The 18,138-nt window shown below is 36.8% G+C and overlaps 1 protein-coding gene across 2 annotated transcripts; it reads right to left on the reverse strand.

The window, feature by feature from the left end:
* Positions 1-9,170: 9,170 nt before the first annotated feature.
* LOC132187246 (Mitochondrial substrate carrier family protein) lies at positions 9,171-17,890 on the reverse strand. 2 transcript variants are annotated; one of them, XM_059601492.2, is made up of 6 exons: positions 17,752-17,890; positions 17,459-17,599; positions 13,739-13,833; positions 11,358-11,691; positions 10,331-10,568; positions 9,171-9,677 (listed from the first exon to the last, which is right to left on the reverse strand). In XM_059601492.2, exons 1-6 carry the CDS (start codon positions 17,806-17,808, stop codon positions 9,427-9,429), a joined length of 1,116 nt encoding a protein of 371 aa, XP_059457475.2. In that variant the 5' UTR covers positions 17,809-17,890; the 3' UTR covers positions 9,171-9,426. The 2 variants fall into 2 exon arrangements, with proteins under 2 accessions (XP_059457475.2, XP_059457476.2); XM_059601493.2 differs by lacking the exon at positions 17,752-17,890 and having other exon boundaries at positions 17,459-17,718.
* Positions 17,891-18,138: the final 248 nt, after the last annotated feature.

Genomic DNA, 18,138 nt, shown 5'->3' on the forward strand with positions numbered 1-18,138 from the left:
CTAGTTTTGCTAGTCTAATTAGCATTCATTATGTTAATTAGTCAATTTGCTTTGGAAAAATGTATTTTATAATATATATATATTTTTTTAAAAAAAGTTGAAGTGGATCAATATAAAAAAGCTTCAATTTTTAGCCCAAAAAACAAATATTTGGGTCCCAACAAAAAGTATTTGGTCCCTAAAACAACTCATTTTTAATAAATTATTTTAGCCCAACAAAAAGTATTTGGGCTCTCAAAAGTCAAAAAAACTCATTTTTGGTTTTTGGCCCAACAAAATAAATCAATATAAAGCTCTCGGTTAAATCGGTTAACCGGTTTAACCGGACCGTTTAACCGTGTACCGTTTTAACCGAAATTATCGGTTAAAATTCTTATTGGTTCGGTATCGGTTAATAAACCGTTTAACCGAAAATTATCGGTTAATAACCGATAAGGTCCTTAACCGGACCGTTTTGACCGATACCCAGGCCTATACGCAGCAGCAGCAGAAGTAGCATTGCTAGGGTGGATGGGTCTGGGGATGAAGCTGCAGCCAAAGGATTCGCTAATTATTTGAATTATGAATCTAGGTTTCTTAAGATTTGATCTGTATTCAAAGATTTCAATATCGATTTTCAATTTTCTTTTCATCCTTTTTACATTGATTCTGAAGTTCTTTTAAAGATTTCTTGAGGCTTCAGTTGAATACTTTCAATCTTTGGTTTGATTTTCTATCCTTTTCCGTGCGCACTTTTGATATCTCTTTTAATTCATGTCTTAGATTGCATACTTTTAATGATTCTCTTTTACTACTATTAATGTTTTGATCTTTTTTCGTTATTCTGTATGTGTGTTTTGCAGTAGTTATTGTTGGGAGAAACAACAATACACAAACTCCCTCTTTGTGTGAATCTATAGGAAACTATAAAATAGAACAATATATATGCGGAAAAAATATATATCTAAACACCACAAGCACAAGACACGCGATTTTTAAGAGGAAAACCTTCCCGATGTGAGAAGGAAAAACCACGGGACCGTAGTCCACTCAAACAATTCCACTATCAACAATAACGGGAATACATGAGTCTTCTCTAGTCTCAACTAAAGGCATACAATCAGCAGTTATCTTCAAGAAATACAATTTCTTGGCACAAATCAACTTCTATAAAAAATAAAGAAAGATCTCACAAAAACATAGGCTACTGTTCACAAGCTCCAAAACCAATATAGAATGCTCAGAATCTAATCTCCACCGTTCATAATGAAGAGTCGCATGTTACAAACATCCCTAAGAAATTTCAGCTAATCGGACCACAAACACTTGTTGATCAGAGCTATTGATCAAGTCTAGATGGAATTTCCAAAAACTTGTTTTTGGACCTCTTTTCTTCTATTTCTCTGACAGCTGCTTGTATCTTTTTGCTTTTTCTTCTTGTTCTCTCTTTGTAACAACAAAATGATATTAAGTTTAGCAAACCCTATCCCAAATGAACCTCTCCATATGGGTTTAATAAAAACACACATGGGCTACACAAGTTTGGGCAAGTTTAGGCCATCCTCCACTTAGGAAGGAAACCCAACCCAACAAATCTCCCCCTTCCTGACTAGGTGGAGGGATTCGCCATCCCGGTGATCGAGCGACAAGTCTCAAGCTTCTCCCTTGCTAGAGCCTTCGTTAACATATCAGAGCCATTATCATCGGTGTGAATTTTCTCAAGTTCTAATAACTTGTCATTAAGAGTTTTTCTTATCCAATAGTACCTTACATCGATGTGTTTCGATCTTGAATGAAATGAAGAGTTCTTAGCAAGGTGAATAGTACTTTGATTATCACAAAACAACATATATTGCTGTTGCTTGAAACCAAGCTCCCTTAAAAACTTTTTCATCCATAACAACTCTTTACAAGCTTCCGTTTCTGCAATCAACTCTGCTTCAGTTGTAAAAAGTGCAATACATTTTTGTAACCTCGACTACCAAAAAACAGCCCCTCCTGAGAAAGTGATCAGATAACTTGAAGTAGACTTACGAATATCTACATCTCCTACCATATCATAATCTGTATAGCCAACCAACATTGGTTTGCCACTCCCAAAGCTAAGACTCAACTTGGAAGTGCCCCTCAGATATCTCATAATCCATTTTACCGCATTCCAATGTTCTTTTCCTGAATCTGAAAGAAACTGGCTAACAACACCAACTGCATGGGCTATGTCTGGCCTCGTACAAACCATTGCATACATCAAGCTTCCTACTACTGAGGCATATGGAACTCTTTCCATATCTTCCTTCTCTTCGTCTGTTGAAGGGCTTTGCTTTGTGCTCAACTTAAAGTGTGTAGCAAGAGCAGAGCTAACCACTTTAGCCTTGTTCATGTTGAACCTCTCAAGCACTTTCTCAATGTATTGCTCTTGTGATATAAACAGCTTCTTGTCTTTTCTGCATCTATGAATACGAACCCCAAGAATCTGCTTTGTTGGCCCTAAGTCCTTCATTGTAAATGACTGACTTAACTGGTTCTTCAACCTGTCAATTCTAGAAGAATTCATGCCAACAATCAACATATCATCAACATAAAGCAATAGGATAATAAAATCATCATCAGGGAATTTCTGCACAAAAACGCAATGGTCAAAAGTAGTCTTCCTATAGCCTTGCTCCTCCATAACAGACTCAAACTTCTTATACCACTGCCTGGGTGCCTACTTCAAACCATAAAGACTTTTTTTAAGCCGACACACATAGTCCTCTTTTCCTTTCACCCTGAAACCCTATGGCTGCTCCATATAAATCTCATCCTCAAAATCACCATGAAGGAAGGCAACTTTCACATCCATCTGCTCAATGTTAAAGTCTAGGCTAGCGGCTAAACCAAGAACCACACGATGGATGACATCTTCACAACAGGAGAGAAAATCTCATCAAAGTCAATACCTTTTCTCTATCTGAATCCCTTGACATCCAATCTAGCTTTTTACCATGGTTGTGAAGTGCGTTCTTATAAATCCACTTGTTCGTTAAAGCTCTCTTGCCCTTAGGCAACTTCACCAACTCAAAAGTGTGATTGTCATGCAATGACTGCATCTCATCCTGCATAGCGTTGACCCACTCTGAGTTATGTTCATCTTCCATGGCTTTTGCATAACACTCTGGCTCTCCCCCATCAGTTAGTAACACGAACTTATCTACAGAATACCAAGTGGAAGGATGTCGGTCTCTGGTACACCTCCTGAGTGGAACATCTAGTGGTATCTCTGGTATTGGCAACTGATCATGAGCCTCATCATGTAAAGGAACATCAATATCACATGGATCCTGCTGGTCATTTTGAACATCATGTTCAACCTATGCTGGCAAATCTGTCAAAAGAGTCGGATCCAAGTCAATCAAACCATCACTGTATTGAGGCACTCCCATTTCTGTCTTCTCAATATCATGTATAGTTTGATCTTCCATAAACACAACATATCGGCTTCTTACTAGTTTCTTCTCAACTGGATCATACAATCTGTAGCCAAACTCATCTAGGCCATAGCCTAGGAAGATGCATTGTCGGGTCTTCACATCCAGCTTAAACCTCTCATCTTTGGGAATATGCACAAATGCCTTACATCAAAAGACGTGCAAATGATCATAAGAAACATCTCTACCTACCAGTCCAAACCTTGTCTGGTACATCAAACTGAAGAGGAACACATGGTGTGAGATTAAGGACATGTACTGATGTACTCAAAGCCTCCCCCCAAAAGGAGTTTGGCAATTATGCTTGTGACAGCAAGCACCCTACTCTCTCAACCAGTGTTTTGTTCATCATTTCAGCAAATCCATTCAACTAAGGAGTCTTCGGAGGTTTCCTTTGATGCCGAATACCCTATTGCCTGCAATATTTGTCAAAAGGACCCAAATACTCTCCCCCATTATCTATTCTAATGCACCTCAGCTTCTTCCCAATTTGTCTCTCAGCTAAGGCCTGAAACTGCTTAAACACATCCACTGCATGATCTTTTCTTTTCAAGGTATATTACCCACAACTTCCTTGAATGATCATCTATGAAGGTCACAAAGTAAAGGCAGTCACCAAGTGTTCTAGTCTTCATAGGGCCACAGACATCTGAAAGTACAAGATCAAGTATACCTGGCTTTCTTGTGGAAGGGGAACTCTTGAATGAGACTCTGTTTTGCTTCCCTGCCAAACAATGTGTGCACTTTTTCAAAGATGCACTCTTCATCCTAGATCGAAGATTCTTCTTGGCCAATATTGCCAAGCCTTTCTCACCCATGTGGGCAAACTCTTATGCCACAACTCTACTGAAGACTCATCATCCATTACATTAATAATGTCTTTGGAGAGTTTTACCTGCAGCATGTACAAAGTAGAAAACTTCTGGGCTCGAGCAACAACCATAGCACCTCTAGGCTCTAGTGAGCTTACACTAACCATTACGAAAGGTGCTGCAATACCCATCATAATCAAGTTTACCTACAGAAATCAAGTTTAAACGGATGTCAAAAATATTCTTCACATCTCTAAGAACCAACTTCATGCCATTACTCATCTCCAAGCACACATCTCCAATACCAACGATTTTGGCCAAGCCATCACTACCCATCTTCACTGTCCCAAAGTCACCAGCTGTATAGGACATGAAGAAATACTGTCGAGATGTAACATGAGTTGAGGCACCACTATCAATCACCCAGCCAGTTTCATGGCAAGCAAAATTAATGACATCCTCATCATAAACAGTGAAGAAGTCTCCGAAAGTAGTGGTGGCAACTCGATCATCATTCTTCCCATCGTTATTCCTTGGCTCCTTCTGTTTCTCTTTGTTCTCTCTCTTTAATTTTCTGCAATGCTTCATGATGTGCCCTTTCATGCCACAGTGATGACACTCAACATTAGCAAACCGGTTTGACTTGTTTCTGTATTTATCTCTATTCTTCGGACCTTTAGTCTTACTTCTCCCCCTTCTTTTTGTAACCAAAACTTCTGACTGTGAAGAGGATCCCTGTGATTTTCTTCTCATCTCTTCATTCAATACACTACTTTTAGCCAAATCCATATTGATAACACCATTTGGAGCTGAGTTAAATAATGACATTCTAAATGTCTCCCAACAGTCCGACAATGTACCAAGTAAACAGAATCCTTGAACCTCATCATCAAACTTGATACCCATCTTAGCTAGCTGATTAATAATTCCTTGGAAAGTGTTCAAGTGATCTGTTAAGGGAGTTCCATCTTGGTATCTCAAATACATCATCAAAAACATTTTATTATTTCCAGCCTTACAGGCATACAACTTCTCAAGTTTTTTCCAAAGTGTGTGTGCATGTGTCTCACCATCAATATGATTCAAAACATTATCATCTACCCACTGCCTAAGATATCCACAGACTTGTCTATGCATCAAAGTTCATTCTTCATCAGATTTACTGTCTGGCTTCTCAGCAGCAAACACAGGTAAATGAAATTGCTTCACATAAAGTAGGTCTTCCATTTTACCTTTCCATATATGATAATTTGAACCATTCAAAGACACCATTATACTTAGATTAGCCTCCATGACTAACCACTTAAGTGCGCTCGATCGCACCTAGCTCTTATACCACTTTGTTGGGAGAAACAACAATACACAAACTCCCTCTTTGTGTGACTCTATAGGAAACTATAAAATAAAGCAATATATATGCGGAAAATATATATATCCGAACACCACAAGCACAAGACACACAATTTTTCCGTAGAAAACCTTCCCAATGTGAGAAAGAAAAAGCACGGGACCGTAGTCCACTCAAACAATTCCACTATCAACAATAACGGGAATACATGAGTCTTCTCTAGTCTCAACTAGAGACATACAATCAGTAGCTATCTTCAAGAAATACAATTTCTTGGCACAAATCAACTTCTAGAAGAAATAAAGAAATATCTCACCAAAACAGAGGCTACTATTCACAGGCTCACAAATCGATATAGAATCCTCAGAATCCAATCTCCAATTGGACCACAAACACTTATCGATTGGAGCTGTTGATCAAGTCTGGACGGAATTTCCAGAAACTGGTTTTTTGGCCTCTTTTCTTCTATTTCTCTGGCAACTACTTGTATCTTTTTCTTTTTCTTCTTCTTGGGTGTGGGCATGGGTGTGGGTGAGAGGTTTTGGATTCAGATTAACAGCAATTGGTAATTTGGTGGTAATGAATTATTTCTTATGTCAACCCCCCCCCCCCCCCTTCTCTCCCGCCACCATTGGCACCACCACCATCACCACAAACACAAACACAAATGAACACGAACGCACCACCGCAATCAACAAGACCCAACAATATGTCTCAACTTCTACACCCAATGTCTGCACCCCGACACCCACACCCACACTCACACTCACTCTTCACAGCCCCCCCAAGCCATCAGACCAACCCAACAACAATTTTCTCATGCTCGGGAACTTCGCTACCAACTCGCCTCCTCCGGCAGTGGCTTCATTCCCAAACCCATCCACGCTGGCAAACGCTACTTCCACTGCTGCTGCGTACCCACGTCACCCTCTCGTCTCCTACCCCCAACCCCACGGTCTCAGCCATCATGTCCATGACATTTGGCCTCCCAGTCCCCACCACCGCTAGTTGCATCCTGCTCAGCTTGGCGTCAATGGGTATTTGTAGTTCCATCGAAATGGTATTTTTGGGGAAGGAGCACTATGTTGGGGAAGAGAACCCTCAAAACTCACCGCTTTGGCTGGTGCCAAAACGGTGAGTTTTGATCCTACGTGTCCACAGTGGACACGTAGGATCAAAAATTTCGACTAATATGGCATATTGTAAAACACACAATTTCAATGAGACTAACGATTGTTAACCATTTTGAAAAAAATCTAACTATAGGGATTTTATCGACATTTCGATTGATCCAGAAAGTAAAAATTCGAAGAAAAAAAAAAAAAAAAAAAAAAAAAAAAAAAAAAAAAACCTAAATGTCTCCTTAATGATGTTTGCTGACTTAGTTCAAGGAATGAATGGTTTATGGTTCGTAAAATTTATTGGTTAATGGCTCCAATACAAAATTAGGATCCTCTCCATTTCAAATAAAATAGATAGTATCGAGTTAGTGTTTTTTAGAAGAGTAAAATTGTTATTTTAATTTTTTTGGACAATTTTACCCCTCTAAAATACACTAACTTCCCACAATATAGCAGTTGAGTTGGATCCCTGAGCAATATGGTCATCTCTAGTTCAAAAGGTCCAAATCGTTTATTTAGACTATTTTATCCTTTTTTATAAGCAATTGACTCCTCTCCCGTTTAAAAGGTCCGAATCGGGGGTTGTGAAAAACATACTAAGGACCTTCTCTTTATTGCTTACATCTCTCGAGAAGCTTGAATATCAAATGAAGCTTCAAACGCATCAATGTGTTGTATGTTTATTTGCCTGCATGTGTTATATCATTCACACTGGTGTTGAAGGAATGTGTTATATTTATACTAAATTTATGCTTTGAATTTCAATTTATTTTTTTTAATGTTTGTCGGATTAATTTATAAAATAATGATTAGCAAATGTGATATGAACAATAATGTTCAACTATAGATAATGTCTTTTTGTATTTTCTAAAAGCAGGAATTACAACATTAAGGCTCAAAATGTTCATTACCTGATATGCGGATAGCGGATAATAACTGCATTTAATAACCATGCAAATGCAGATACAGATGCAAAATACATAAAAGTGATAAATGTATTATGCGGAAGCTAATATTTTTAATAACCACATCCGCATCCGCATTTTTACCCCTACCTTTTACCAACAACCTTAGTCAAACATTTTAACATACCGATCTCGAATCAAGCTCAAAAAGGCTTCCTAGTCTATATAGAATTCCCTAAATTTAGAAACAACCCCAAAAGTGGCTCAAAGTTACAGTACATAACAAATACAAAATAGCGCAAGAGTAAAGAACAAACCTTGAATCATAAGACTAAAAAAACGACATAATCATCAAATCAAACAAAAAACAATGCAAGAAGTTCATTTACTAACAAGAAAAGAAAAACCGAAATTCAAAACCCATATATAAATTGATGACGAGAAACTCTTCAAAGGGTCACTTTATGTACCCACCCCTGAAGGATAAATTTTGGACTCGTATAACGCACCCCCAACGCAAAGATTGTTTAAATCTGGCTTTTGCCAAGGGTCATTACACCTTCTCAAAGCCCCTTCTCATCTCCAGTGTTGCTAGCCCGAGAAGCTTATGGGTTGCGGAGGATGTGTATGGATTACCGTGCCTTAAACAATGAGATAATCAAAGATAAATTCTCAATTCCTATGATAGATGAGCTATTGGATGAGTTGCATGGCTCTAAAATATACTCTTTTAAGTTTTATTTTGAGATAAAGATACCGTCAATTCGAGTTAAATGGAAAATGTTCCTAAAACTGTATTTAGGACACATGAATGACACTATTGTTAAAGGTATTCCTGAAAATCAGCACAGAAGCACTAGTATCGCGGGCAATCAACAAGACAGCTATAAGAGCATACAATATCAAATCAAATCTCCCACACATCCAGCACTTTCCATCAAGAATCGCATTAAGACACAGGAGGATTCACCATATCATATTGGCAACTAGTGACAAGATTCATATTCCTTACATGAATGTCTGCAGCTGTATATATCTCACAATAGTTGTATTCATTTGATTTACTTTCCTTTTATTTTGTATTAGTTGTACGCTTACCATTGTAGTTGTTAACTTAACATTTAGATGGCTCTCTGTATTGTTCTGTATAAAGGGAAATACAACACTGTTTTGGTCAAGCAACCAAAACAGCTTGCCTATATTCTCACGAGTTTCTAGTAATGTCCTTTGGATTGACTAACACTCCATCAACTTTTCAAAGTTTGACGAATAAGAAAATTCACTCTAGTGTTCTTCGGTTTATGCTAAAACAAATGGATTGTTTCTCCTTTGAAGTCTTGGGTAGCATGTAAAGTGGGAAGAAAGGCTAATTATAGAGCACATGTTGCTAAGTGGGTTGCTGTGCTTTTGAGTCATTCCTTGTAATTATAGAATATTTATGCCTGGCTGAGGTCACTAAGCCACATGGCTGATCGAAAGCAGAAAGTACAAAGAAAATAGGTAGGAAAAGAAAGATCCAACACATAGGGTAAACATTCTATTATGCTGACATGAAAAAAAAAAAAAAAAAAAAAAAAAAAAAAATACATTTAACCTTTGATGTACCAAAATTGAAGATGACCAAAACTTTGGTCGGAAGTCAACAATGTTGTGGATAACATGGGGAAGCCCTCGCCCAAAACCATAACTTCCCCAGCCTATTAAGAAGGCAAAACCATCTACAGACTTCAGCATCCTAATTGATAACTTTCACCTTGTAATTTAAACAATGTGTGTAATAATGGTGGACGTTTGTCATAGATGACCATTTCCAACAACCAATATGTCTTTCCAAGCTTCATAAAACATCCAAGTGATGCCAGAGGATGGCATGACCTTTAAGCAACTAGCACCCCACCCTCTGTAGAGTCCCCTCAGACCTTCCTCCCGGATAACTTCCGAAAGTGCTGCCGCCATGTGGGGCGGGCACTTGCCCTGTAGAGCTCCCACCATCAGTCTCTTCCTGGCAACCTCCAATGGAAAGCTAATTGTGCTAGCCGTAAAACCTGGCAACGTATAAAGTATATGAAATTCCAATTACTTATAAAAAATAAAAAATTAAATAGTTGAGTCAAACACAAGTCCATTATAGATTTAGGTTCCTCGGGCAAGCTGCATAGTTAGAGTAGAATGTAAAGCTTCAAATATACTGCATACAAGTAATACAGTGATAAAGTACAAATGCTCCCGAATGCTGCAATCGGCCCCATCAGTCCTTTACACTTGTCAAGCATGATGTTCCCTCTGTCAAAAATACGAGGCATATTGACCAAGGAAGTTTGCCATTTTTGGCACTCAATCACATGCTAATTTAAACAGATTTTGAGGGTTTTTTTTTTTTTACCTTTTTCTTATTTATACATGTGAAACCTTGTCTCCAAGATGCAAATACAAGAAAATAAGAAATCGAGTCCTAATAAATATGTTCTGTGAAGCTCATACATGGGGAAAGATTTGAGTTTTAGTTCAGACATTAGGCTTCATAACGTTTTCAGTATCAACAGGAAGAGAAAAAAATGACTGGGAAGTGGAGAGGGATGTCAATTTCTCATTATCTTTGTCAAAAGGAATTGAATGAGCTTTTCTTTTAGGCATATTGAAAGCAACCAAGAGAGAATTTCATAAAGACCTATGATATTATAGAGGCCATGTTTCTCACCTGAAAGAGCTCCAAGCAGCAGCATCTCTGGACGATTTAAAGACTTCTTATTTTTTGCTTTGCAGTAAGATTTCTTCAATTTATCGTACATGAAATAGTAACAAGTACTGTAAGGAAGCATTCCAATCAGTGTAGGTGCGATACCAGCATAAAAGGAGCCAATCCCACCATCCCTATAAATTTTGCTAATTGCAATGCTTAAACAAGGGTATGCCTCACGACTGACAGTCAACCGATCCTGTAATAAGAAGTTAGAAGGAAAACAATCAGTTTCGGAGCAACATTCTTTGATGTCTTAAATATCATCAAACTTCAAAATCATTGAAGATTAACAAAAGGGAATACATAATACAAAATTTACTGCCAACTGAAACAGCCAATAAAGACATTTCCAAATATAAACGTAAGGGATATATAATATCATCATGAAATAGACCAGCATAGATTGTGATGCAGGGCAACAAGAAGTTGAGAAGTTGAAGGGAGAGAGAAGCAGGGAAGAGAAGTAAGAGAAGAAAAGGAATAAGCAGAAGAAGCGGGAGAAGAAAATTCAGAAAGAAGAAGACAAATACTCCATCAATTTTATTCATCAAAAGCTCCTTATCAAAGTAAAATATTATCCTTAAATAGACTAGGGATTAAACCCTAGTCCTAACCCTAGTGATACTTGGGCTAACAGCCCACTAAAATAACATAACGCCCAAAATCAGAAAAATAACACAACCAGTCCGAAAAATAAATAACAAAACAAATAAAAATGTGGAAAATAACAGAAGTGCGGCAAGTGCCCATAATAATGTCTCTAGCTCTCAAGCACCCAACCACAAGGTCATTGGCCGAGTCATCCTCCAACGTCAATGTCCATACATGCATGTGATGGGTGGCTTGTGTCTGGTGTCCCCACCAAATTTTCTTTGTGTAATAATAGATAAAAGACAAAATTTAATGTCCAAGAACAACATAGAAGAAGTGCCTGACTAGATTCTAAAATTTTTATTTTCACAAGGATGTCCCATAGGACAAATACCTTCAAAACTTCAAGGGGATGGCACGCAAGAGTGCTAACAATTCCAGCAGCTGCACCAGCCACGGCGACTGGAGAAATCCAGGAGAGAGAAAAGTTCAAACTCACATGACCAATTTGCATCCTCGGGCATTCAGCATGATTCCATTTCTCTTGTGCTGATGTCATTGTTCGTTTCACACACTCAAATGTTCCAAGCTCAATTGCCTGAGTTGGGATTATGCGGAGCATATTGATTGCATTGCCAGCCCATAATCCTTGCCAACCATGCTGCTCAATCACCTCAACGAAACTACCGCCAATGTGTTTGGATCCAACACCAACCACCATTCTTGTCCTGAATATTTCACATGTTATAAGTCAGACTACATATATTAACACTTCTCACATTTAGTTATGATAAATCTAATAAAAAAGAGAAACGCCTCAGATTGTCCAATTTAATTAAGGTCCAAATCTTCAGAAAGTCAGTGTGGATAAGGAAACCTTTTGAACATCATTTAACTTCCTAGATTGACTTGGATGGGTTGAGATAGTCACTGATGTATGTGAGCACCGTAACTTGGTCATTCAAGATTTTTTGGTATGTGAGAGTTCACTGTCTTTTGGTGGTCCCACTAGGTATGATATCGATTGAACATGTGATTTACACAACTTTAAGAAACAAAATAAGTAGAATTAGTAGTAAGTCAACGCTCAGCATTACTTTATTTAAAAAATGAGCAACATGTACCAAAATGGAGATTGGCATATAAAGAAAAAGAAGGAAATACCTCTAATAGAAATGTTCAAAATAATCTACTTACGTATAGTATGTGCTCAAAAAAGGGCATAAACCCTTGAAAATGTAACCATTCTTATCTTGTTTTTTTTTTCCCCATTGGTCAATACCACACTCATCACGATACTTATTGAGGGTGGCAGTGCCATTTGACCCAAAGGCCATTCACTTAAAATAAAACCAGTTTAAAAACGACTGATTCTTTCATCACGTGGAAAGTTTACCTGGATGTATTCTAGAATAATGATATGGCATATAAGTATATACTGCCAACATACATCATATAAACTTAACTACATGGTATTAAAAAATTAATTAATTACTTAACAAACCTCAAGGAAATCAATTACTATCTCAAGCTCTTGTGGTTCCGATAGAACAAGAGTTCTACAATCAACAACATTTATGTATCAAAATAAATCAGCTCAATAACTGCAATGGTCTAAAGAGCATTACACAGAAACCAATTACAACTACCCACTTGACAAATACACCAAATTGTCACATTAAGATTCCAGCTAGCTTAAGCCCATACGGGCATGTTTGGGATTGCGTTAGAGAGCTTAAAAAGTACCTTTAGTACTTAAAAATCCGTGCCAAACAAAAGCTAGTATGTTTGGTAAAAAATTTCAAAAGTACTTTTTTAACATTTTTACTCTAAAAATGACCAAAACGCACTTTTGGCAAAAGCTTAAAAATGAATCTTTTGCCAATAAGCGCTTTTTGACTTAAAAGCTCTATTTTTTAAACGCAATCACAAATAGGCTCCAAGTCTTTTGGCCTCTACCTGAGATCAAATCAGCTTTGTATGGGATGGAGCCTTGGGAAAAGCTACCTCCAATTGTTTATCCTATAAGTCACCTTCCATGTCTAGTAGTCACCCCTAACCTCAACAAAATGAACTTCGAAGGAACAAAAGGGAGACTATGTAGCATAAAGAACCATTTTCCATAATGATTAATCAGAAATATGTAATGCCAATAATCTTGGTTCTAAGCCTTTGACGTTTAAGTAAGCTTGAGAAGTTGCACGAGTCCTGCTATCAGGCTGCCAAGAGTCAAACAAGTGTCTGCCAAAGTCTGATGTGGCTTTATTAAAAAAATAAAAAAAATAAAATGTAGAAAAATCTTTCTCTTCCTAGTCCTGCTAGATTTTGTTTTTTTGTTTTTTTTTGTTAAATTTTTATAAGTTAATATTTAATTTCTAATATTTTTTGATTTAAAACTAAAACCTATGGGTGGAAGGTTAACCCTTTAGGGACGGTATCATTTAAAAGGGATTTTATCATCATAAATTTAGTGCTAATACCTCAAATTTGAATTTTCCTTCAATATCTCTCTTCTCCAATTAAAAAAATAAATAAATAAATAAATAAAATAAATAAAAAGAAAAAAAGAAAAGGTCATGTCTGACGAAGGCAGCCGAAAATCTCAACTCAAGTTACACACTCCTTTGACTTTTCCAACTATGAAAATTTTCTGTTACTGATTTGAACTGATACGTAAAGTATTATGCTTGTAGATGTCTGAGTTTATAAACATCATATATAAAATGTGATAGGATATGCATTTAGTTCATGAAGTAAGAAATAACCAAAGCCAACCTGATGGTCTCAAGAGGAGCAAGTATAGCTTTGGTCATAGCCCCTGCTAAAGCCCCACTAAGAAACTCACCAACTTCTCTAGTCCTCAAGAAATCCTGAAGTACATCAAAGGATGTCAATTTGACAGAACCCATTACAAAAAATTACAAGAAAAAATACTGTCTCTTTCAGCTCCTAAATGAAGTGCCAAAAGTAACCTTAAATAGGGAGAAATAAATAGTAGAAAAAAATCTGTGCAATAATTGGAAAAAATGAAATTCTAGTAACACAAGACTTAATATACATGGGAACAACAAACCGCACTAGACAAAGATATTATTTAATAACCCAGTTATCAAATCCAAGGATATGATCATTAGAGCCAAAGAAATATGATATTTGGACTACTTGAACACGTAGCTCACTCAAGTTTACTGTAGGAAAGTTTCTATAAAATTTCTCTGATTACCTATCAAAACAAAAACAACAAAAGTTTACTGTAGGAAAGTCCACGAAGAAACTGGAACATGAAGTACTGCAACCCACAAAAGCCTATCCAAGAAGTCCTAGACATATTCATTCCCTGGTGCAGGAAGAATATATCCTACCGCACCACATTGTAGGTACAGAAAAGTCACTGAATTGGGGAAACATCACACAGCATAACATGTACAAAATTTTCCAATGGGAAGTCCCGGGGTGTAAACAATACTGTTATACAAAGCGTTCATGAAAAAATACACATACACATGGAAAGGGCAAGAACCAGTGGACATACAAAGAATGTTATTAGGAAAATCACATTAAAGAGAGGGAGAGAAGTCCATGTCTATACTCGCTGGATAGGAGACTCTTGCAGATGCAAGATGCTCACTTGCAAGATGATTCTTTGGCACGTTATCTAATTCGGGTTATTCTAATGTGATATGCTGATTGCATTAGATCCTCAATGGCTATTGAAGGGTGCTCTAAGTAGTATTCCCTCGCATCTGATAACATGTAGGTAAGTTCATAACATCAACTTAGCATTTTTAAAAAGAAAAAATTTATAACTAAAACCTAGATGGCCAAATGCATGCATGTAGTGCTTTAAAATTTTGAAACAAGTTTTAAAAAAGATGGCTAGCATGAATTAGACAATACATTCCATGCATTTTTAGTCAAAAAATAAGTCCCAGTTCATATAGTTTATGTAGGAAAAATTTTGAATTTCAAACTTAGGTTTTTAGAAGTTAAAATTTGATATTACTTATCAAAAAAAAAATTGCATGAAAGGTGGGCTGAAATTCGAGTTTTATAAGGGAGGAACAGACGGCCCTCATTCCACACAAATTCTTGGTTCAAACTGTCAGCATTTCAGTTCCAAAATTCGAATTTAAAAGACCTAGAAATCAGCCATTAGTTGTCATTCGAATTTCAAGCAAAAAGACCTACAATCTAGCTAGTTTGAGTTAAAACTTCAATGACCAGCAACCATGCCTCCAGACCTACGATTTTTGGGTTGTTAAACCAACATTTAGACTCCCATAATTCAAGTTTCAAATGCCAAAGAATCAACTACAGCAGCCCTTTTGAAATTTCAAATTCCAATTCCTAAAAACTAGCTATTTGAACTAGTCAACTTTGGAGCTTCTCAATCCACTCAACCACTTAGTATTCTCTCATCCAATTCATTTGTTCATCTTTCATTTTTCCAGCACACACTTCAACCCTTCAGTCCTCTCACAATCCTCTCTCAAATACCGAAATTACATAGCTATAGAATCACCCAATCACCACTCTTATTTCCTGCACCAAAGCAGCAATTACAGCAAGTAATCAACCAGATTTCTTTTACCACATCAGAAATCCAACATGAGTAATCTTATTTCCTTCATGTTTTGTGTTTTAAGAATGCATTCAGAGCATGATTGGTGAGGTTCTTGAGCATTATATATCAGATTCTTCAAGATAATAACATGCTATCATATAGTTAGCCGATTTTGTGTAGTTGTAAATCTCATGCATGTTCACATGATCAGTCACTGATTTCATGGCATAAATACCTTTTAGATATCTCCATCTTTACATAGAAGTCATAATCTGGTCAATGACATGAAAATTTCTTGGGTAGCCAAATGCATGTAGGTTAGATTCTCTCCCTTGATCACATGATTTTATGCTCATCTATATGCTCAATTCCTTTTAATTTTCATATGCTATCATGGCCGAATCATATAGCCTAGATAATGAGGGTACATTAGTTTGCAAATATGAAATCATGATTTGAAAATAATCTAATAAGGCAGCATTTTAAAGACATCAAATGATACGATAAAAGTTTTAAGACTTGTAGAAATTTGTTAAGTGTTGCATAGATTTCTTAGAATGTCAAAAGAATTTTATGAAAGCCATTCGTTTTATGTTCTGATCTAAACACAAAAGTTTACAAAAACTTATAAAAGAAGAACACATGCACCGGCCAAGTAAACCCTCGCCAATTCATGGTAGTATGGCCAAGTAAATTGTCTTGAAAATATTAGTTTTACATTATATTTTGCATAACATTGATAAAACATGTTAAACTATATGAATTCATCATAAGCATTCATTCATGTCCTGGAACTTTCTGTCCCAAACATAAAGAGAACCCAAATTGATCCATATCATACTAAGTAAAAGATTCTAAGTATGTCATTAAGCAAAAGGATAAGTTGTTTCAGCAAACTTACCTAGTTTGGGCTTTTGAAATTTATGGGCCTTAGATGGTAAACCTAGTTAGGAAGAGGTCTAAATGGACTATTTCTGACCTAAGCCCCCATAAGAACATTTTTGAGAATTTTATAAGAAAAGCTAAGTTAATTTCTAAGTAAGAATTTCAAGTATAACGTATTCTAATTACATTGTTTTAGAACGGGTCAAGAAGTCAACTTGCTAAGCATTTCGCCCACCCTTCTGTTTTTTTTTTTCAGGGGATGACATGAACGCCATAGGAGTTTGAGATGTTTAGGCTACTGGGGAGATTGCATTTACATGATTACCTATTGATGTTATTTTTGAAATAAGTGCCTTTGGACACAAATGGAAAAGCCACTTTATTCGTTTGATTTTTGTTAAGACAATTTAATTTTTGACCTTATGCTTCCATAAAACATTTATTTCATGGCATGCATCTTAGTGGTTTGATGTGCTTTGTGTATCCTATTATGTAAACTTGGCGCCTCTAAGACTTCATGGTTAACAAACATGAATAATGCTATAGATCATCCCCATCACTCCCTCATCTCCTAAAGCCTATATGGCATAGTCCCTCAAAGCATTTGGTATTGATTGGAGGAACCACGCCACAAGCCTTGGGAGGAGAGGATGCGTAATGAATAGAATTACTCCAACAAACATAGCCCGTTAAGCCTTAACGGGCTAGGGTGTTACACATGGCATCCCCAAGTAAAGGGTTCAATCCCATATGAGTGAGTGAGTGAGTCGTACTATCTATCAAAAGAAGAAATCCCAGAACTGCAAAGATTCAAATGAGCCTGTAACAACTATTTAATTATTCATGATAAAAAGAACAACGCCGGCGTTCCTTTCCGTTGGGCTTTCCTTTCTTGACCCTTTAAAATGACCCAGAGCCTCTCTTGATTTTCTTTTCTTTTTCCCATAATTTTCCCGGCAACCAAGCAAAACTCATACATAAAAAAATAAAAATAAAAATAAAAATAAAAATAAAAAAACAAAACAAAACAGAGATCTGACACTCACATTGATGACACGCCCGACGTCAGGAACCTGAAACCTCAGTTCGAAATTGCTCTCCTTCTCGATCTCAAGCTCTTTGGGAAGCATCATGGTGCCGTACAACACGTCCCCAAAAACCCCAGCGGAGCTCTTCTTCTTTAGCGACTGCGATTCAAATGCCATATTTTTTTTTTTCTACTTGCGTCAGCAAAAATATTACAATATTCTTTCTTTATGGGATTTCACACATATATAATATGCATATGAATGTCCATTTGAATAAACATATAAGAACAGCGGAAGCAAACAAGACATACAGAGAGTTTTGTTGAGAATTGACGTGCCTGAGAGTGAGAGGAGGATTTTTGGGACATTAGAGAGAGATATTTTTTGCTTTTTCTTTTTTTCTTTTTTTCTTTTTTGGCTTCTTTGGGGACTTCGGTCTTTGGAGGTTTTTGGTTTGAATGTTTTATTTTTTTTCTTCTCTTTTGGTGTTCTGTTACCTTATGGTCTGTGTTTTGTTTAGGGTTTCTTTTTGGAGGACCAAATTTGGGCGCCTTTTTGACTGGAGACTTAAAAAAGGAGCGCGTGCAGGTTATGGATTCTAGTCGGAAAAGGAATTCAACTTTTTTCTTGATATTGTGTCCTTTGCTGAGATTCTTTTAAATTTTTTTCATATTTTAAAATTTGAACCACTCATTTTA

This window comes from Corylus avellana, chromosome 6 (assembly GCF_965113065.1).
Source record: "Corylus avellana chromosome 6, dhCorAvel1.hap1.2, whole genome shotgun sequence".
NCBI lineage: Eukaryota > Viridiplantae > Streptophyta > Magnoliopsida > Fagales > Betulaceae > Corylus > Corylus avellana.

Excerpts from the sequence above, each read along its gene's own strand:
- LOC132187246 (XM_059601492.2), bottom strand. The coding sequence starts at position 17,808 with ATGTCCCAAAAATCCTCCTCTCACTCTCAGGCACGTCAATTCTCAACA. Across the intron at positions 10,569-11,357 it reads ATCCCCTTGAAGTTTTGAAG|GATCGGTTGACTGTCAGTCG; the intron begins GTATTTGTCCTA and ends TTCTTATTACAG. Across the intron at positions 9,678-10,330 it reads GCTGCTTGGAGCTCTTTCAG|GTTTTACGGCTAGCACAATT; the intron begins GTGAGAAACATG and ends ATACGTTGCCAG.